At 43.0% G+C, this 23,043-nt stretch overlaps 1 protein-coding gene across 1 annotated transcript in view; it reads right to left on the bottom strand.

Moving 5' to 3' along the window:
- Positions 1 to 7,594: 7,594 nt before the first annotated feature.
- LOC107187588 (transmembrane and TPR repeat-containing protein 1-like) overlaps positions 7,595 to 23,043 on the bottom strand; it is a 183,184-nt gene continuing 167,735 nt past the window's right edge. The window contains exons 11-15 of the mRNA XM_015575715.1: positions 20,093 to 20,233; positions 18,581 to 18,780; positions 18,295 to 18,430; positions 9,442 to 9,571; positions 7,595 to 7,850 (exon numbers count right to left, since the gene is read on the bottom strand). Of these exons, the coding sequence (XP_015431201.1) occupies positions 7,665 to 7,850; positions 9,442 to 9,571; positions 18,295 to 18,430; positions 18,581 to 18,780; positions 20,093 to 20,233 (793 nt within the window). The 3' untranslated portion in view covers positions 7,595 to 7,664. The remainder of the gene's footprint in view (positions 7,851 to 9,441; positions 9,572 to 18,294; positions 18,431 to 18,580; positions 18,781 to 20,092; positions 20,234 to 23,043) is intronic.

The following is a 23,043-nucleotide window of genomic DNA, read 5'->3' as shown; positions in this document are numbered from 1 at the left end:
CATGATAATTGTAACGATTGAATAATCATTTTTTCGAAGCCATTTTAACACGCTGACGTTACTAATGTTGTTCCGTAATCCAAAATTGCATTAAATTCTTAGTAAATGTTTTCAGCGTATTTCATTTCAGTCACCTTATCACGTTGGTTGCCACAGTGGAAAAGGTCGTACGTAGCCAGACACAACTTATTTTATTTTTGAAGTCATAAATCGTCGAACATATATGTGTTTAGTTAATACACGCTGTTGGTCTTGTTGTAAATTATACTGTGATATGAATTTTATGCAAAATCCTGTAACGGTATTTAAGTAATTTAACCTCTTTGCAATGTACGTGTTACCCATATTTGGCCAAAGTGTTAAACGATCGCAGTAAGATTCGATTTTATGACAGTTACACAATACGAAATACATTGTACCGTTCGATATTACAAAACCGTTTAAAATCCGTGCGCTGAGCTTGGTTGAATACAGTGATCGATGGTAATCAAAGCCTCAAAGATGTCGTTCGCGACGGAATTTTAAAGTGCCCTCCGGCACGGTTCTTTATACGAGCGATTTGAATCGAAGAAGGATTCCATCATATTTCGATGCTTTTCGAACCTTTCAGGTAAGGATTTATAAATATTAATGGCCGTGAAAATTGTATATACGCCGGCGAAAGATCTCCATGAAAATGGTGGCGGCTGGGCTCTCGTCTGAAGATTTACACAGCAAGTGGTTTGTATTTGAAGCTCGTGAATGCGCCCGTTTTCATTGATATTCGACGCGATATTTCGTCGTGGCTATTTGACTTGGCGTTCACCGCCGCCCCTGCAACGGGATTACTTGCAAATCTTTCTGATGGTACCTACCTCTCGATCAATATTCGCGACTTATGGGTTTGGAACCCAGAAATAATTTCCGAACTCTATTTACCAAAAATTTTATTTAGAATCAGAGATTTATTATAGAATCAGAGAAATGAAAATTAATAAGAGATACAAATAATCCAGTCTCTTTCCATTGCAGGCGTCACCCATATTCGAGTAACATTCTACACAAAATTAATTATTCTACGCCAAGAATCAAGGTCATGAACCGACCAAAGCGAGTTCATGCAAGGTCAATCGGCATACAGTAAATCTTCGATGAGTATTCGAAGGCTCCTCGGCACTAACAAAGAGAGGTCTCCAGGTGTAACATTGACTTAACGAGGTTTAGCACAGTGATACGTATAACATATAGCGATTAGTTTATGAAATATTTACTGTTCACTGTCGAGGAGCCTTCGAACCCTCATCGAGAATTTACTGTATTATGTTCGTTCTCTTTCAGCATCGCTGAAAAGAGTCGTTCCCCGTGGCAAGTAAACGTTGAAGAGGGCAAAGCAACGGAGGGCTTTCCCCGTGTAATCGTGTGGAACTCAGCCTACCTGCCATTTTCATCCCTTCCCGGTGGACCACCCTGAACCATGCGCGAGCGACGAAATAAGGGCTATTTCAATTGTGGCGAGCTAAACCGCCGGATAATTACCGTTAAAATTACACGATACTTACCGGGGCACCGAAATTCTGCATTGCGGCTACGGGCTCTATTATTCCCAGGCGTTGCCGTGTTGGTGCGTGCCCTGTTCATTGTGACCCGAGCGCATAATGCCCCGCGACTCTTCAGAACCACCTGCGCGCACGTTCCCCTAGATGCGACCAGGTGAACGGGAACTGAATACACCAGACGGATTTCTACAAACAGACTCAACTCGTTGTCAACCGTGGATAGTACAGTAAATCCTCGTTGAGTGTTCGAAGGCGCCTCGGCATTGAACATTAAATATTTTATGAACTAATGGCCATATGCGTCTGAAACAAATATCATTGGTTTCAGAATTCGAAGATCCATTAATGCGCTGAACGTCATTCAATAATCAGCATTACACCTGGATACCTCTCCTTGTTAGTACCGAGAAGCTTCGAACACTCATCAAGGATTTACTGTAGTTCGCTTCTTCTTGTATTCGATGCGGAGAACCTCTTATGAACAAAATAATACAGCGCTATTCTAAATGAATAATAAGTCTCCCCTAATGATATTGATCTTGGCTAGCGGATGATCGTAACGTCCAAGAAATTCATTTTGCTGACTTTTCACTGTTCCAGCGTGTCAACCCCGCTGCTGATGAAGCAAACTGCAATGTTTGCGAAACCTCGACGGGAGGAATCTTCGGGAATCTGGAAATCAAGGCCTGTAAGCCAAGACCAATACAAAATTCCTTCTTTTAGCCAGCAGCGTTTCTTGAACCCGTCGAAAAGGAGGACAACGCAAAATCACTGACCAGTGCAGATAAGTATATTTTATTCCAATAATTCAAAATCACCAATCATTATTCGTTCCTGGGATCTTGAACGACAGTTAAGCATTACAATCGAAAGTTAACGCACCTCTGAGCGATCCGTTGTCAGAAATTTCTTCTCATAATTGAAAAAGTGGCAGCTTCGCTAAAATTTCGAAAAGACCTTTAGTTTCTCCTTTTCCCAATAAAAGAAAAAAGATATCAAAATCATGTAGAAATATTAATTACTCGTCGAGATAAAACAGATCGACGAGTTCTCGTCCCATACGAATCGTCGAGACCGCAATTTTCACCGGGCGGCTGTAATTAAACGTTACTAAAACTGGATAATTGATTGGACGCGGGCAGGGACACGGGATCGGCAATATTGGCTGTCGGTCGAATACATCGGGACCATAAATCGAACGAATATCCGTACATGTATATAAACATACACTTTATTATGATAATTTATAATTGCATCGTATTCACAATGAATATGCGCAATAACGTATTGTAATTAGATGTACAAACTGGTCTATGGAGTAATAACCTAGACTAATCAAGTTCCGCGGCTAATTATATACGGCCCACGTTCGATGATTCCGCGTCGATCATCGACACCGATCGGATCGCATCGAATCGATCCTGTTGCTTTCAGCCCCCATAGGACCACAACCCTTTATCGATTATCTCGACGTTCAGCTACACCGATGACGATCGTCGAGTTCCGCCGATCGACGCGGAATCTCTTCGCGCTGGTTCGCCATCATCGTCTTCCAACGACGATCGACCGTCGGCCATGATGAAACGATGAATCCTGCCAATCAATAACTTTTGCCCGGTTCAGAGGAAAACTGCGAAACTAACAGGAAAATGTTGTTTCGGACGCTCTGGATTTCCTTTAAATTCTGCGATCCTCGACGAAACATTGGTAGGAACTGAATTGTTTCTGGCGATCCGACGACGAAGCACGGAACACGTCGTCGGATAATCCGATTTCACGGGTGTGAATAAAAAAGAAAAAAGACAAATAGGGAAAAAACTCGAGCCATTTCGTATATCGTTGGTCTTTCCTTTTTTGTTCTGCTCTGTTCGCGCAGCTGCGTAGTATCGCACCAGGGTCCTCCAACTTTGTAAAGCTTTCGTTCCAGTTAAACGTAAACAGTAGATAAACAAACGCGAATGAGAAACAATCGCGAAATTTTATTCTGCATCGGTGGATCCTTGTGAGGTTTTGGAAAAGTAGCTATATTTTCTTTCTTTCTGTATTCTTGTCTCTTTATTCGTGTATGTTGTACTGTACACAGTAAGCGATGAACAACCTCGTCTCCTTTGCCCCCCTTTTAATTCGCTGAGCAATTTATTGTAACAATTTCAGTACCGTTTTTTTCCGGTAGTAAAGCATAGGTATATGTATACTTTTCCGTGTACTATTCGTTACCCGATAATAAAATAACGTTTACATCGTCGTCTCGAGAGATTAGATGTATCACTTAATTACATCGATCTAGTCGCGACAACGTCTCGAATGGAACGTCCTGGTCGGTTCGTCGAAAGTTCAGTCGTCCTGATTTATTGCGCACAGATCTCAACATTGAAAACATTACAGACAATTGTTGCATGAAACGAAAGCGTAAATAGTACGTTTCGCTGAAGTTATTAAGGGTATTAGCCTCGTGTGCGGTCACAAGGTGTTGCGTATTCGTTTAATTAAATCCACGACTAATTAGGGGCACGCATTATTTAAGAACATTACGAACAAATACAAGAAAATTTCGACAGTTCTATATTGACATAGAAAACCGATCTGGAAACGTTGCCAACCCATCTGTCACGCTCGAGTATGCATATCCACGCATCGAAGTCACTGTAACTTCCATTCACAAAAGTTATGACTTCCGCAGCGATTCTATAAATCAGAACCCCGAAAACAAAACTATTCCGATAATATACGATCAAATCATTCCAAATTCTTTCGAATACCAACCTTTATAAAACCAACTATTACATATATGAAACAAAGAAATTTCGGAATAATATCCATATACTGTATTATTACATATATAAAAGCAAGAAATTTCAGGATAATATTCATATACTGTACTATTACATCAGGAGTCTCTGAAACGACTTACTGCTCACCATTCACGCAACACCCAAATATACTCGAAATCTAATCGAAGCACCGTCGATACTCGTGCGCGGTAGCTCAGTTAAAAAAATATTTCATCTCGAACGAATTTCAACGGTTCGCGCTATCCCATCGATCCCGTCGTTCTTCGACCGCTGTCCAAGGTCCTCCCTCGGAAAAAATTTCCGTGGGGCGAATGTCCGCGTGGCCAATGACAGTCTCCTTCGTATCGTTACCAACGTGCTTCGATTCAAAGATTTTCGACGAGGTAAGACGGTCAGCGCAGGTGGAGGGGGGTTATAGGGGAACAGAACGTACACACGTAGCGACGCAAACGTTGACCATAAATTCGCGTCACGTCCTCGTATTTGACATCCTTGAATCTCACTCGGGGCTTCGATATCGCAGCCCACGTATGACTCTATTTTCTAAAGTTTCCAGGTGAGGGTAGGTACGACTGATTTGCGCACGTGATCATCCGTTCACCAGAACGCTCCAATCGAGCCGGTGGCGCACACACCGTTATTACTTGAACGTTAATCGTAGGAGAGAATTTCAATAAGCATCGCCGAACGTTTCGATGTTTCAACGGGTTCCTTTTTTTTTTTTCTTTAGTGTACAGGGTATATACATTGGTCTTCCATTAAGTTTTGGCAACGTTTCGGTCGAGCGTTCGTTCGAAGCGAGGATTTACGGGCCAGAGACAGGCGTGTATATGTGTGTTCGATGGATGAAACGACCCGAAACGAAAATGGGACGGAGGGAACGTTCTGCGTCACTTTCGACCTCGTTTAAACAAGAAACTCCTGGTTCCGATACTCGTGGACTCGGAAAGATACGTAAAAGAATTTTCTGTCGATCGAGATTGATTTTAATCAAAGCACATTTAACTGTGTCGTGGAAAGATAACGAATTTTTTTGCTTTGAGGGACATATTTCTGGAGTTTTAATCGAAGTTTCTCGTCTCCTCCAGTGATAGCTGTATTTTTGCTGGTTGAACTAACCGACGGTGGTAATAGAATAATCGTTGGATTAGCTTGTAATTTGGAAGATTTCATACGCGTGAATATAAGATCCCGATAAATTATGCTGACAATCTGTTTACCAAAATTAGAGTACCATCCGTGCTTCACTTGACCGTCGCGTGCACAAATTGAAAGTGATTATCCGATAATTTCAGGACACTGATTATATATGACCTTCAACGGACACCGGCCGTAAGAGTGATTACCTTGAAGCATGTTAAATTAGTAGCTAAATCACCCAACATAATGGAAGCAATTTCAACTACCGGATACCAACGGAATTTTACTGCTTCGTCGTTTGCGTTGGCGCGTTACTGGGATATTTCAACACCGTTTCGACCATCGTAAACACTTGCATAACGATCAAAGAATTCTCATTCGATAGAAAATGTTACATAATTCAGCAAAATAATAACCATTATCGTTTTTCATTTCGTAATGAGTATCTGTTAAATTTGATCACGTTATAATTATCTTCGAACGAACCGTACTGAATAGTTAACAAACTCCTACCATTTTCCAATGTTGTTAATCAAGGAGGACACCTTTAAAACCACAAGCATTGGTATTCATTTTTTTACTTAGCACCGTATAAATCGCGCTTCCATCGTCTCCGGAAACGTTGCCGAACAAAGCTCATCGAAGAATGACGTTACCTTATCATAACCATCGTAATCGTTTCCATAGTTGATTTTCTTACAAAAAGCCATACCAAACGGCCAGAATCGGCGGTTACGTTCATTACGCTAAGATTGGCACCGTGTAGTGTACGCGCGTCGAGAGCCACGTGTCTGGCGGATCAGAGAGAGACACGCGAGAATACGATCCAACCGTAGACGATCGCGACGATTTCGGTTCGACGTTTCGGCGCACAGCGTTCCACCGTCTCGATGTCTCTCAACGATCCGGCACAATTATCAGAGCCACGTCCTTCGTCCTCCGTTACGACAGAGATTAAAAGCCACGAAAGGGGACACTTGAATCCTGGTAACAACAAAAATCATTGAGAGACATCGTTCGCCGCGTAGTCGCGGATCGATCGACACATGATTCCGTATTTACATCTCGACGAGTCATCCTCGCGATTCAAGTACATCTCGCCACGAAGGTCGCGCCTCTGTCTCGTAGGAACGAAGATGAAAGAAAAAATATTCTTCGGAACGATGCTTCGGCGGGGAAGAAAAAGCGCGTCCAGATTGCCCCCCCCGTGACCGTGTTATTATCGCTGGCATCGATTCGCGCGTTCTCGAACCGTTTCCCCAGCGCGTCCCGACTCTATCGATCCGGCATCTACATTCCCGAGGTCGTTTATCGATCCTAAATCCTTTCAGAATCACATTTTCATGCGCCGGGACACGCGTCTTGGAACGTACAACAGTAAGACCACGCGATACACTTCGAACAAGATTACGGTATTCCCCCGTTACATGTCACTCGGATGGAAATTGAACGTTAACCCCTCTCTCACGTTTCGGAGGATCTGCTCGATCAAGCATCGTCGTAGAAAACATCGAAAAATCGACAAACGCGGGACCCAGATACCAGAAACACGGTACACCCTCTCTATTAGTCGCTAATCGAATCCGAGTCACCCTGTAACGCTAGAATACCACACACGGGAATAAACACAGCGACCGGTACCATCACGACGAGCACTGTTTCTCTGAAAACGTCGAAAGCACACTCGAAGTACAGCGAATATTTATAGAAACATCTCGACACTACTGATAGTAACTATATTACCAGCGCCGCGTGGATCACCTCTCGGGTCACGCGCAACCGAGTGACTGTCCCTTCGATATCCAGGCCTCGATCCACGTGGTAATGTATCTTGTACAGAAAACCGGTCGAAGCACTTGGTCTTCTAACGGGATTGGACGTCGAACACCTAATATCGGGACTCTAGCGATCCTTGCACCTGACGTGCGCGCCGCCTTGGTCTTGCTCCTCAGGTTCCGTCTCATCGGTTACAAAAATGGTGTATATCACACGAAGAAACACGGAAACGCCGACAACTTCTGGCAGATTCCATCCGTTTCTCCCTTTCCGTTCGTTGATGCGCAGGAGTGCGCGAAGAGGGACCGTCGTCTAGTGCCTTCAGCCTATCCAGGCCATTCCGTTGGCGTCTATCTCGTTTCAGTCAACGATGGAGTGGTCGAGAATGGGAATCGACGTGTTACCCGAAGGTTCTTTGGAGCTAGAGCGTCTCCAGAAGATTCTGCACCAGCATGGCCGGCGCAGTCACCCTGGCTTTACTCTTTCTTGGCTGTCTACAGGTACGTACGTTACAGCGGGGCGCCCGTTCTAGCTGCTCCGACTTGTTGCTGTCCTGCTCCAGTTGCACCGACACACTGGCGACACGCGGTGTCGAACAACCACCCTCCTGTAACAGACAATCCGACATGTTTGAGGGGGAGTGTTAGTCGTGACGTTTACCGGATCGGCGAGCGTACAACGCCGGAACACGCGTCAAGGGGAGAGGACCTCACCCCTGTCGAGGATGGCTAATCAGTCTCGCGCGGATCGACGCTTCTGGCTGAGTGATCGGGGGGAGACTTTGTGGTCGAAATTGCCTTTTGTTGTTTGGGGACTTGGTTGGTGATGTAGCTACCGTGGAACTTTTAGTTGTGGTAGATTTGTTTGTTTTGTATCGGGGATGATAAAGAAATTTGTTTGAACTGGAAGCTCTGGGTGGAGAGAAGCCCGGAAAGAATGATTGATGGAGTCGAGGAGGTTGGTAATGAAAAGTTTCGTTTGATTGATGGGAGATTAAATGGTGTTCAGATTAGAATATATTGGCTGCGTTTAGTGTCGTGGTATTGCTATACGTTTGAATAATTCGGCGACTCAGGAGTGGTCAATGTGTCTGACCATTGAGGGATAGTTCTACTTGGTATGGACAGTTATTGTGGTACGGTATGATTGGTCGTCTATCGGTCTGCATATGTTTACCGTAGCAATTTTTGTGGTTCTATTTTGGTCAACAGACGATACTGCAGTTTTGTTAATGGAATATTTATGGACAGTAACGGAATTAGAAATAAACTATACGGGAATGAAGGAACCGACAAGTTGTATTCAGTTCTAAATGTGTCAAACGGATTTTGAAAACTGAAGACTTAAAAAATCATCTCTCAAGTACGAAGACGTGCATATTTGTTAGAAATTTCTTGGTTGTTTTCAAACGAAGACTTATATCCCATTAATTATGTAACTTTCCAATGGAACAATTTCGGTCATCCGTACACACGATACTTTCCAATCTATTCAATGTCATCAACGCAGCGTGTATACGTCACTTTAAGTAACAATTAAAAAGAAGAACAATGAAAATAATACTGATCGAAAAACAGAAGTACGGTTAAAAGGAGGAAGCACCGTGGTCGCAGACGTCTCAGTTTTTACGAGTTGAACCTTTAACGACCGGAACGAGCTGTGCCGTGGGTACGGGGCCTGAATAGGAAACGAGAGTTCCGGGAAGAGACCAAGAGAAGCCGAATCTATTTAATTAGAATTATGGCGATACGACGTGACCGAAGAATCTCAATTAATCTTCGAAAGAGTGCAAGAGGCAGCCGGAATGGAACTGCAACCGGATCGTGGTATCTGGAGCTCGTCTATATCCCGGACTAATTTGTTCAATTACTTTTATCGCGGTATTTTCCACGAGAGGAAGTATCTAAAGACAAAATGAACCGAACCACACGGAAGAATAAGAGAAATTATTAAGTACCGAGGATCAAAGGTGCTCCGGAAACTTCGATGGAAGCATTAACGTTTGCGTATTTGACGTTTAATTTCTATCGTGTTCTATGAAACGCATAAAATATTTTAGCTGTAATGATATTTTTTTGGCAACAGAGACAAAAGTGTCTACCAGACAGTATTAGTGGATCATTGCAATTTCAAATATCATTACAGATTACATAAACGTAAGAACTAAGGAAATAAATAAATCGATTAAAGTTACTCACCGACAAGCAGAGATTCCCTTGATGCTGGTGTGCTCGACGACGTGATTCGCTCTGCAACTGCCACGCGCGTATGTAAAGGTCGCCCCGATATATGAGCCCACCCCGTTTCGCTCGTAGCATCAGGTGCCATCTGAAAAACGAACAAACAAATTCCATTTACCTCCGAACATCTCAAGTATATCGATAATTTCACCATTCCGCTAATAAACGACCGATAATCGTTATTATTCTAGAACAATCCGTTCCTCCCTCGAGACGATATTTATCTTCTCTAAGAACATCACCGACGCGTTTCGCCGTCATCAGTGTGATAAGAAACAAGCGTTTATCGTACGCTAGAAAATAAATTACTGGACGATCTCTCGGGTCATGCTCTCGCATTCGGTGTAATCGAGCTTCCGACAACGTCGCTGCGGGAAACGTTCGCGCACACCCCTACACTCGATAAAATAAATTCGTAAATGACATACCCCTTTTCACGCGTCACTTACGCGCGCAGTTCATTCCACGGGTCTCGGTTTTCGCGGCCGAACGGCGTGTTTACGAGGCGGAAAAGAGGGTGAATATCAGGATTCAATGGTGGAGATCCGAGGAGGGAGACGATCCTTTATCGTATCGTAGTTCGTGAGCGACACTCGCTAGAGACTGAAGAATAGAGTTCGGATTTTATGCATTTGTAGCACACACGATTCTGTAGAAGTCATTCTACTTCAAGGGGAACACCACTGTGAAACTTACAAAAAGATCGATTTCTTTTAAATGCAATTTCTTGAAGTTTAACTTTTCAAACCCACTATTCGAAAATTTCAAATCCATATTCAAAGAATTTACGAAGATACAGTGCATTTGGATTACATAAATAAAGAGACTGGGTGCGAACGACGGAAGTACGCGAGGTTTATTGTCACTCGACGCGAGGGCAGCGTCTGGTGACGTTCCATCGAGGGAAAATTAACAGGGGGAATAGTCAGAAACGAGCAATTATCTGACGTCGACGTTCACGAGATGCCGCGTGAACGGAGAAAGATGCAAAAGAATAAACGGGGAGAACACGGAACCATCGCCTTTTATTTCGTTCATGAAGCTGCGAACAGTCGAGCGCTCGCTAGAGCAAGGAATCCTCTCCATCCTGGAGGAAATTCCGAGGGTGATGGAAACTATCGCAGCCAGCCACCATCCCGGGAGCCATGCGCAAATATTCTTGAGATGCGTTTAAGCAAAGACGTTCCGTGAAATTTTCCTTGAAGCGGCGGGAATTTTATACCCCCCACACCCCGCCTTTGTCGTCGCGTTCTCCGGTCGTATTGGTACGAAATTATTTCGACTATTCCTCGCGCAACCCTAACTACTCGAGGTGCCATTGGTATAATCAATTCGGAGAATTGAAGCAAGTTTGTCGTGTTCATTTAAGAGAATCCTACTGAAAATTATTTCACCAAAAATAGCGAATTTAATAGACCTATTGACTGTTGAACGAACCTTATTAGATCATTCATTTCACGATTATGTACCGTCTCTGTTGATATTGGATTTTAGTGTTTAACTTTATTTATCATAACGTGGAGAATCCTATTTGCAATTAGGCTGGCATTTCTGTCTCCTGGCACAACATAAAAAAATGTATTTCCCTTTCCTACCCTTCTCCTCGTTGCTTTTAAATAACAACCTTTCGATTTAGGGTACAGGACTCACATCATTCTATCTCTGTATCAGGGAAACCGTTTTCCTAAGGCAATTTATTTCAAGCAAACGAAATTAAAAGATCTTCCTGTAAGAAATCTGCTAGCCAAATAATTTCGTCGCTCACGAGCAAGACCCCGAATTGCCCGCGTCTGGGCGCTGCTTGTTCCGCCATTCCGCGCGTTTTCTCCTACAGCGACAGCGAAATGGAGGTCGACCTCTGCAACTCGAATATTACCGGACCGACTTTCCATTCTCTGGACCGAACATTCGAGCCCCGAACTAGAAATTAAATATTGTTAACGTGCTACGGAGTGAACAGTTGGGGGTGGGGGTGGTTCAGCGTCCGGTTCGGGCGTTTACGCGAAATAAACTCCGTTCGAACGGTGGTCATAACGAAGTGGTAACGCAGAGCTAGCCCCGGTGATATCGGCCATTTGCTAGTGCGCCGATAGACCGGATGAAACACGGTGCTCCATGAATTATAAAATCGCCATTTAGCGGGAAAGATAAAGGCCGTTTTGGCTGTGGTAAAAGGAGGAGCGAGCGAGAGAATAGACGGGGAGAAAAAGGGAGAAAGAGGAAGGAGTTGAGGGTAGGAAAAAGCAGATAAATGATGAGAGAACGAAAGATAGAAGGAGAGGGAATGGAAATAGGTAAAGGGTGAGGGTGGAATTGGGGAAAGAAAAGTGAATTATTCTTGTTTTCAAATGTATTCAAAAATTCCATTATATAAACTGAGCGTCTCTTCAATAAAAATGTTTGTGTTCTACTGTAGAATATATTCGTAGCGAATGGCGGTATTTTTTCCCCCGTCTCGGGGATGCATGGTTTTCCAGGAATATGTGCTTTTCCAAAAATCTCACACGGGAGGTGCACACGCGAATCCGGGAGTCGACGAGTTGAAAATACAGAAACGGAGGTAGCGTCAGTAAATTCCCGATTTATCAGCTCGACGAGCGCTTAACGCAACGGTGACGACGTTATCGTTGTCTATGGAATCATCCCCTACCCTGCCCCCACCACCCTTACGCCAGTGGCTTTCCCTCGGGAATTTATATGTTCGAAAAACGCCAGGCATAAAGAGGACGCGCCATTCGTCCTATCTGAAACGCGCCGCGCTAAAACCCTCGTATCCAAATAAATTCCGAAATTCATATCTCTCATTTGAATTACTAAATTCATCATGGAAATTGTGCTACCGATTATTCCGTAACGCGTATTACATTTTCGTAATTTAATCCCCCTTTTTCCGTGCTCGCTACATCCGTCGGTAATTGACGGCAGCCTCGATATTACCATTTCCAACGTATCCCTTTCCAAATTAGAAATAAACGCACAGGATCTCTCATAATTGGCGGTACGGGTTCATAGAACTTTGTATCGCAGCCAGCGAAGAAAAGTGCCACAGGTAAAAAATTTTCAAAGTTCATTTTATCGCGTGAAATGTCTTCTATTACGTACATCCACCAACCAGAAATACACCGTGTGTTGAAGTGCCCAGTACTTTAAGCGTGATGGCACTAGGGCAACTTTAGTTAACACTTTACTTAGGTAGATTATTAATAAACTCCTAAGTTTCAATGCTTATAGATAAGAAGCCTATTATGTTATTCTTATATCAGGGTTAAAAAAGGAATTATTACGTTATGCTATTGGAGTTCCTGCTATTTTCCATGACTGTAATTTTTTACTGTGATTGAACCATTGAATATTAGTTCTCTGGCTGTTAATCGTTGGATCTACTGAAACTATTAAACAGCATCCGGTAGGTAATATGTTAAATATATCCTCTCAATTTGCAGATTGTAATGATGACAAACGAAGGTTATAATTAAAAATAAATTGTCGAAAACAAGATAATTTTCTAAAATAACAGTTTCATCGTAAAAAGAATTTCGGGAGAATGTAGCTTCGTCCCGATCGATGAGTATTGTTACGTGTGAACCAACGATTGCGGTAGCCGTTCGTTACAATCACTCCACCTCATTCAATCCCTCCGTCTTCAATCAGAACCACCAGATTCGGGATTAAATCAAGAATACCGAAAAAGCACTGTATACAAACGATCGTCAATTCGGGAGTTACATTGTACTTCGGCCGCGGTTGACGCCACCCCACCCCCGTCGAGCGGTCATTTTTCGGCTAGCAGAAAAAGGGATTGTGTTTATAGAAAAAAACTCGGCAGCTGCCCAATATTTTTATCCGTGCCGCGGTGCTTTATCCGTCGAAAAGTAAGCGAAGCACAGCGAACGTTCGCTGTCAGTTTTTCAAAGCGAATGAAAACACATCGATTGGAAGTCGCTAATGCTCGATAATTCTCTGGTGGCTATGGGAAACCGTTCCCTTGTCTGGCGAATAGCGGATAATGCGTGCCGTCTATACTTCCAGTCGTTTGTAGGTACATTATGTAATTTTATTCCCCCCACCACCCATTCCCTCACTCAGTTCGCAACGCATTAGTTCGACGTGGAATTCTGATTGAAAACGAACGCTTTTGATCGGTTATTTAAATAACATCGACTATAATAGACGATAATGCCTCTGGTTGGGCGACGCAACTATAAAACTCACCGTCCATAAATCGCGCAGAATATATACACAGACACATGCGCGCTAGGAACGAAAGTTATACTACCTGCGTGGAATTGTTCCGCGTTCCCCTGTGCCAGTTTGGTTCACGTACATTCCGGTCGGAAATTAAATAACTGGATTGTTAATATATCGTATCATTGAACGGAAACCGACCGTGAATTAAAATGTTTTAACGTACCATTAACGCGAAAATTTTCCGAATCCCCGGGGCGAGACTCGTCCGCTCGTGGAATTTAAGCGATTGTTGAGCGGAGGACTTAAATATCCCAGTAATGGAACTTCCGTTGATATGAGAAAGCAAGTGTTTCTGCCCTATATTTATACAGGGAGTAACAAAAATGTTGTAGGCCCCTGAAATTGATCACTCGTGAGGTGATTTGGAACAAGTTTTTCCTGTAGATACAGCGCGACTCTACAGGCCGAGCTCTGATTGTTCGGGCTTCTTCCGTTAATATCTCGTTAACAAAGCCTCGAATAACATTTTTTCTAAGCAAAAACATGTTCCAAATCATCTCAAGAGTGATCCATTTTGGGGACCTACGCCACTTTTGTTACACGCTGTACATTAAGATCATTTTGCTCTGTATGTAATTAGAATAGAATTGAGCAAATGAAGAAAATGAAGTTAACGATGTGGGACACGGTTTAAAGTTGAAAGCGTGCTTTCGCGATTGAAACGCGATTGGAAATTCGAAAACCAATCGACGGGAACCGTGAATGATTTTGGAGAGAGTAATTCGACACTGATGCTACTACTGTAAAGTCGAAAGCAACGCGATGGCGTATCGAACAACCGAGAAAAATAAATAAACCGTAAAAATCTCCGCGTGTCGCCGAGTTTGCGTGAATCCGCGCTGCTGTTAAAGTTGCACGCCACCATTACGAGCGTTCAGAAAGCCCAGTAGCGAGGTAAAAATGTTTTATATTTATACGAATGAATTTTTAATTACATTCGCCTGAATAATATTTTCTCCGTGTATTTATACAGCAGTGTAGACATGAAAGGCATCACACAGGTTCTACATGGTTTGTTTATGATAAGCGAATGTAATTAGTAGACGGCGGATTTTTATACAAAATTACATTTTCTAAAGTAATAGATGAAGATAGGAGCAAATGTAGAAATTTATTTTTCCTCTTAAGTATCTCATTTGCTTCAGAATAAAATATAAATCTTGTTGGATCCGATAAAAATTTTGTCTTTTCGTGTCGTTGCCTTTCTCATTTATTATTTCCGAAAGTGCGTTTTCAAAAACAACAATTTCATCGAAGGTTTATAAGAAACAAAAGAAATTCTATAGATTCATTGTGACTTTATATTGACTCTAAACGTTAAATATTAATATCCAGCAGAATTATATTTTCTTTCAATTACCATCCATATTTATTAAACTTACATATTTTTCACCTCAACTCCGACCAGTTATTAGAAAGCGAGGGGGTTGAATTTAAGTAAAATCCACCGAAGAATTCCGCGAAAACACCATTCAAATGACACGCGAATTCCTTTCGCGCCTACTCACCGATTGCCCGACACAATTCGCGGCCGATTCATTCGGCGGCCGGTGATTTGTATTATATACAAAGTCGAGGGGAAAGGGGCAGGGACGTGGGGTTGATGGTTAAACGTTGGCCAGTTCTGCAGTTCTTCTGTTGAATAATTCATGCGTTACTGAATAATTCATAAGTCGAATGTACTGAAGGGATGAACAATGAAACGCTCGAAAATGCTGTGTAAGATTTGACAAATTTATCGCTTTATGGTTTATTTACAAGCGTGTCGGCGCGCGCGGGGCCCCTGCTATAAGCGCAATCCACTTAAACAGCGAATCAATATTTTCCAGAGTGTGAGGGAGGCGGGTGGGTGGTCGCCGTGCACGGGCTCACGCAGAAATAAATAAACGCGAGGGCGGAGGGGGCTCTATGGTATTTTATTGTTATTACGCCGTGGCACGGTGTGCACGCAGATGCTGCTCGACGATTGTGTCGCGGGCTATTTTTAAATCGACGGGATGAATAATTGATTCCCGCGCCGTGACGCGGCTCGAATTTTCTACTGCCAGTTTAATATAGTGCGGCGAAGAAATTAGCGCTTAATAGTCTATATTTAAGGAATTAACGTTCGCGAGTTACCCCATTTAAATGATGGGAAAGCTATTGATTAAGTGAAGTGGCGATTAGTATGAATTGGAGCAGCCGTGGACTCTCGGTGATACTTTTTTTTAACAAATCCAATCTTCTTTGAAATAACCGTCATTGAAAAGAAGATTGAATATTCTATGAAATTAATACAATCAACGTCACGTCGTTTTTTTATAGAGGACACTAATGTTACGGTTGTTTTAAAGGTAATTCCAGAAAATGGCCGGCAGAAATTTCCAAATCAAATGTCCATCGAGAAATCTTCTTCAAGGTCGCCAAACGAAATGGAGGAATCCGTAATCCCTTTTCGTTTCGCTGGTACACGTTCGTTGGGCTCGTTCAGACGGAAAAAATCTCGTAACGAACCCAGGGCCATCAACTCGGCGCAAACTACATGCGACGCGGTCCCTCTAAATAGAGACCCGCGGCAGCGGAAAACAAAGAGGGTAACTATTGTAATTACTCCGTTCGCCGCCTCCACGAAAACACACGAGCGCGCAGAAGTACCGAGAAACCGTACCCACCATTCCACCCGCTCTGTACTTTCGCTGGCTGCCGGGGCGGGAATGCAGCCGCTTCTCGCACCCTTTCCACCCCATCCGCCAACCCTGACCGCACTATTTCTCATACTGATTGCGGTCTGCACGGTGGAGTCATATTTGCATTTAAAAACTGCACCGCGTGGCACATCTGTCGAACGGTGTATATCGAAGCCTTTGCATTCTAACTACAGATCGACATATCCACTGCACCCTCTTCTAACGCCATTGTACATTATATTGTTTTCAAACATTTTACTCTGCCGATTCGAACTGTTGACTTCACCGAGTAGGCATAGATTAACACTAAAACTACCAGCGTTGAATGGATAAAAAATTAAATTTCATAATATATTAATATTTATACTATATGATATAGTATAGCATAATAGAGTGTAATGTAGAATATACAATGAATTAAATGTCCGCATAAATATCGACGAAAGCACTTTTCCCGGTTTGGTAGATCTAGTGTTAATTGTTTAGTCGACCAAAATATTATTCGAACGATGGAAACGATTTTTCTAAATTGTTTTCCTAACCCTTTACTAGTAGTATTTCGACGATAAACGCTTTGTGAGTTTAGATCCACTCCTGCGGTGGTGATGGAAACGAACTCATTATTTCCCCTTTGTCTGATTATTTCCACTTCATTCCCCTTAATTTTCCCATTTGTCAAACGCATGAGCTAATGCGGAATACATGAGTTATGGCAGACAGAAAGGTTCATTGGCTGTGACAGTAGTTTATACAGAATGCATATACAGGGTGAGTCAATAAGAACTACTATCTAAAATAACTCGTTACCTATAGATATAAAATTCACCCTAATATCTCAAAACATCAAATTGTATCGATCCGATGCGTCCTTCAAAATTCATTAGAACGTTTTCTAATACAATCAACACATAAAGAGTTGTTCTATATGTTTACGAAATATTTAATGTTCAGTGCTGAGTAGCCTTCGAACACTCATCAAGGATTTAGTGTATTTAACTCTCGAAGGATAATTACGATTATCGTCATGTTCAGTCAAGAATCGAAGCAATTTACACGGCATCACAGATATCACATCGTAATATGCACGGCCGCGGCGCGAGGCTTATCCGGCCGCGGGATCAAACTATAATTTCGGCCCAGAAAGAAAGAATTGATTTTACGGCGGTGTACGTTCGTGGCGCGGCTGCAACTACCAGCCGCGAACGCCGGCTGCAAAAACAACGCGAATCGTCGCCGACAAATTTACCGTGGCTGTTTTTATAGACGGTATTTGCACCGCGGGGGACGCGAGAGAATTACAGCGCTAGGATGCGTGGGGTAAAATGGGGGGTGGAAGGACGATCGGGTGAAAACACAAGAGCCAGCTGTATGGGGTGAGTTCGTGGTCCAGCCATACTGAATAACCGCCCTCATAATCCATGCGAATGTATAGATCTGCTTTCGGAGGCTGGCAGATACGCAATAGATTGCCAATCGTGAAATTGAAATGAAATGTTCGCGTAAAAAATATGGATAATATATGCGTGGCAGGTGCAGGTTTGGATCAATCTGAGTATTGATTGACAGTAGAGTAATCTAGGTGTAATTGAAATCGAGAATCCTTAGGTAACAGAATAATAAAATGAAAACTATTCGAAGGTAATCATCTACAACCAAGCGTCGTACAGAAAATGTTCTCGAGTTTTAGACGATTTTCACTGTACATTCTAATATTCATACAATATTTCAAGAAATTCAGTCATTTTTATTAACGGGAAAACATAGTCCACTAGACATCAGGGTGCTAAACAAATTACAAAATATTCTTTTGTGGTTCGATTTAAAAGCGAGAACCGATTCCCTCCGTTTCGATTTTGATTCGATGAAACAATAGATCTACAATAGTTCGGTAGCTCACCTTGTGATGAGTTGATGCACCCTCGGCCATTGACCCCGCGACCTCAGTATCCTGACAGTTCCAAGAAGCGACGCCCTGTGGGATGGCGACACCTCCATGGCTTTCAGATAGTACTTCAGAGATGGTAGCCATTTGCCTGAAAACACAAAGGACGATTCGCAGTGAGTATAATGCCGCGACCGTATCGCTGGTCTGTCTCGTTTCGGTGTTCCGTCCGTTGTTTTGGCTACTTTGAACTACTATAAACCAATTGAAGCAATTTTGTCGTTTGAACGATGTCGCTTACCGTTTTGGTACAACCAGGAAGCATACTCCGCGAGATGGTCAGGACTTCTGGGCTGCAGTCGGACAACGTGTCTGAGAAGCGCACCAGCCGCTGGTCCTGTCGCCAATCGCGCCAGAACTAAATACGCGGGCGTATACGCCGGGTCCAACGACACGCATTTCTGCAGCATCCGTATGCATTCCTCTGTCCTGTTCGTTTTCCTGAAATCAAAAATCGATTTTCCTGTCAGTTACGTTCCTGGTAGAGCTCAATATTCGTCTGGGATAGCCACAATTTTGGTGAATTTGGTCGCTTATTTAATTCCTGTCAACAGGTTGACTGCCACAGTGAAAAAGGTCGTACGTAGCCAGACAGTTTATTTGGTTTTATTAAGTCATTAAAACATTTTGTTTCCATGTTTGTTAACTATATTATCCTGATAAATCTCTACAGTAGTAATATACAATAGTAGTAGTGATGTAATATGTTTCATTAAGAAGATGGTAATAGAAATTTTAAGTATTCAAGATCACGTTTCAAGTCCATTACGTTACAGTATATCTTATGGTTCGATTTTTTCCTATTTGTCCGTAACAAAACAAAGTTTGATAACATCGATAGTACCACCGACAACATCAGAAAAAAACAGTTACACCAAAATGCACTTTCCATTCCGCACGATGTAACCGTTTAATGGTAACGGAAGTTGGTTTCATCGCGGATCCAAGTGATCCAATTCGTGGCGCATCCCCGGCTGACAGGGCTCGTAACACGTGTAACAGAGATTTCACGAGGAAATTCCTTCGTCGGGAGAAGTTGAAAAATTTATGGCCCAATGTTTCGCCCGCGGCACGCGTTGAACGAAACGAAAATTCTACGGTACACCGTCGAGCAGTTGGCAGGCTGGCGGGCGCTCACGCACGCTTCGTTCCTCCCGTCAATTAAACTTTAATTTATCAAGCAGCAGGCGTTAATTAAACTTTAATTTTAACCACGCCACCAGAATTACCTTGCCACGCTAAATTTATCGCGGCGCATGCACTTCGGTCTACCTCGATACACCATTAATAAAATGGGACGGCGGCGGGATTCGGGATTCTTCCGGCAACTATGTTTACTCCGCGTGACGGGGACTCCATTAGTCGTCTGTGTATACGTAATCCCTGTACAACGTCGTTGGTCGTGTGTCGGGTTCTTTCATTATTATCGCACGAAATGCACAAATCAACGTTTTCGAGCGACTTTAAAAAAAATGATAAACCGCGTGGAGAAAATATTACATTCGATTTTATGGAACGTCAAAAAATTTAAATATTAGATATGAAAAGAACTTCCATCGTATTCGTGGCTCTTGTGTGAGTTATGTAAAATGTATTTAATGTTGTAAATATTCGACATTTTGTTATTAAAGCATTAGTGAAACAATGACAGAACTTCCGACCTGGACTCAATATTATCTACAAACTAGTACTTTCAGGCACGATTATTTGTATAAAAGTTGATTGTAACATCTAGAATTACGTATTTACAGACCTGTAAAGTTGGCCAAGGTTATAATGCGCGTTCACGTGTCCCGGTTGAGCTTTAATCGCTGCCAAAAAGTGTTGCTCCGCTTGGTCGCCCATCGTCAGCGTGCCGAGGTTGTTATGCGCACTGGCGTACGTTGGCCATAGCCTGTAATTAAATAAACACCGCTTATTTACAAAGTGATTAACGATATACGTGGAACTGGCCGTATTATCGCACTATTTATCGCTACTGTTATACTGGTTCGTAGTAACGTAATGCATGCACCTGCTCATATATTAATTTGACAATCGAGACGGTGACAAAGAAACCCATTGTCTCTGACCATTCAATCATAATATAATTATTAGACTGCGATTTTATGCACCTATAGTCTATAGGGATCAAAGACGAAACTTTCATCAAGCACAACGAGTTTTCCATTTCATTCTGAACCCAATAAGATACTTAAGGGAAGAACAAAAATTTTTATATTTGCTCTTGTGTTTATAAATTACATTAGAAAATGTCATTTTCAGATTCTTACAAACGAATCCAAGGTCGCCTATATCACCACCATCAAACATTTTCTGCACTCCCCAATCTCCCTCAGTACCCAATTACCCACGTACCCCATATCCACAGAATTATCTTTATAACAATTTCCTCTTATCTACCCGCGGACTGGCACGACCACTAAACAATTCTGAATCTGCAGAATTAATCGCCTTTGGGACACTCGATAAAATCATGCTCCCCTATACGAGCGTGTTTCAAGCGCGCCGTGTCCGTTGTTCGGCCAGGTAATTTGTGAATAGCGTCAGAACACTATTTTCAGCCGGTGCATTGTTGCAGCGAGTTAATTAAGCCCGGCTATGGCGCGGGGACGCCTATACGCGTCGAATCTACGAACTGGCTAACGAGCCGCGACTATCAACCGGGGGTCAATAAGGGGTAAACTCCCCTATCACGAGCATCCGGAGGTTTTCGCTGACGCGTCTCGCGTCAGATTGCTTCGAGTGGCGCCGCGTCGCAGAAGGGAACGCCTCGAGGACACGGCAGAGACCGAGAGGGAATGAATCCCGTGACAGTGACAAACCGCCACGGTGAACGTCGTTTCGCTGGGAACTTCGTAGACGAGGATTTAAGGATTACACGCGTGCACACGGTGGCGGAATAAAAGAACGTCGAGCGTTCCGAGAGCAGGTAAATTGGGTAATTCCTACGGGCGAAACAGTTCGCGTCCGTCTCTTCGGCCGGAAATTACATACCGCGACAGTTCTCTCTCTCTCTCTGACTGTTTCGGTGGTCTTCTAATGGTCGCTGGTGGCGGTTTATAATAAATTATAAAAATAGTCCATATTGATCGGCTTAAAGGCATAGAACCAACAATCAATTTCTCCACTATTATTTGCCAAATATATTAGTCACGTACTATTTGCCATTGTTCTTCGGCTTCGTTTGTACAGGCATCGTCTCTTCAACGAGAGTTAAATTAAACCGATCCCCGACGAGAAAGCGTGATTACATAACGAACTGGTCCAAAATGAGTCCTCTTTAAATCACCGCCAGGACTTCCAAGATTCAAACGATTTTACGCACGCCCGCGCGCTCGTGCTGCCAGCCGACATGAAACTTCTGCCCCGCGGTGTACGTCTAAATTGCTTCTAAGCATGAAACTCTGTACTTAATAAAATGTCATTCGCACCCTTTCGGCCCGCTGCCACGCAGTCAGCTACAGCGCCCGCGCTTTCGTACCCTGAAAACGGGGCTTCACGTATTCGGAATCCGCTGTTTCTACTGCCTGGAACAGGGAAATCTGGCTGGTGAACGACTGTATTAACGGGATTGTAAAACCGAAGTGTAAATTATTTCGAGTTCGTTAGTCATCGTGTCAGGATTGTTGCCATTGGTGGAGAAATGACGATGACATGCAGTTTCGGTTGATAGACCACCGTCCATGATTGAATTCTATTGATAGATAAGCCTAACAGGAGAATCGGCGTCTGATTCTTTTTATACGAGTAGAGGAATAATTAAAAATAGCTATATGTACCAACTCTCTTAATAATTCACGTTGATTCTAGGTCAAGAGAAAATTCTCAGAAAAGGACATGACAGAAAATTCAATTCGTTTCAGTTCCCTTTCTGTAATCACGCTTTGTCGACCTCCTTGTAATCACAACGTCATCCACGCCACATTATGCCGCTGACTTACAGTCGGCCATTCTTCTCCCCTGCCGACGATGACAGAAAGAAACGCAATCGCTGCCGTTTCACTCAACAATTTCCAACGACTCACGCACCCAAGAATAATACCACGTAACTAAAAGCACAAATAAATCACCAGAAAAAAAAAGAAGAGAGAACCCAGCGTTCAAATGTTAATATCCGAACAGAGCATCGGGCAGCTATAAATCCATCCCCGATTTCCTCAATATTTATTCACGACCGGCTCAAATACTCCAGCAACGAAACGTAACCGATGAAATAACCCGATCAAATATTCAAAAACCAGCTCCGATCAATTAAACCTTAACAGGACCCAAGCACACGACCAGAGACCGAGAAAATCTCGACGGAACTTGTATAAATTATTTTTCATCCAGCCACGTGCGTGATAAATTCACGTCAAAAAATATGCTCCACGGATCGAAAATATGTATTTCATCGGGAAATCAATATTTGTACCCGGGCTACTTAAATATAGATGAAACACCCACTCGGCGCGAAAGCAGAAAAAGACACGCTCGCGTCGAATAAAACGGATTCGTTGCGGGAGGGTGAACATGCATCACACACTGCGATAGAACGCCAGGGCCCTGGATTATACTCCGACGATGTCGTTGCCGATTCACTCGCTACGGATTTTCCGTTCTGTCCCCTTCATTTTATCCGCTTTCTTCATTCCGGCCTGTAACTCCCGCGACGGATCCCATCTCCGTATTTTTCGTCGATCTCGACGGCCTCTTATTGAG

Source organism: Dufourea novaeangliae, unplaced genomic scaffold, assembly GCF_001272555.1.
Source record: "Dufourea novaeangliae isolate 0120121106 unplaced genomic scaffold, ASM127255v1 scaffold89, whole genome shotgun sequence".
Taxonomy (NCBI): Eukaryota; Metazoa; Arthropoda; class Insecta; order Hymenoptera; family Halictidae; genus Dufourea; species Dufourea novaeangliae.
The sequence above is the reverse complement of the archived record's forward strand: the minus strand, read 5'-3'. Positions and strand labels throughout refer to the sequence as shown.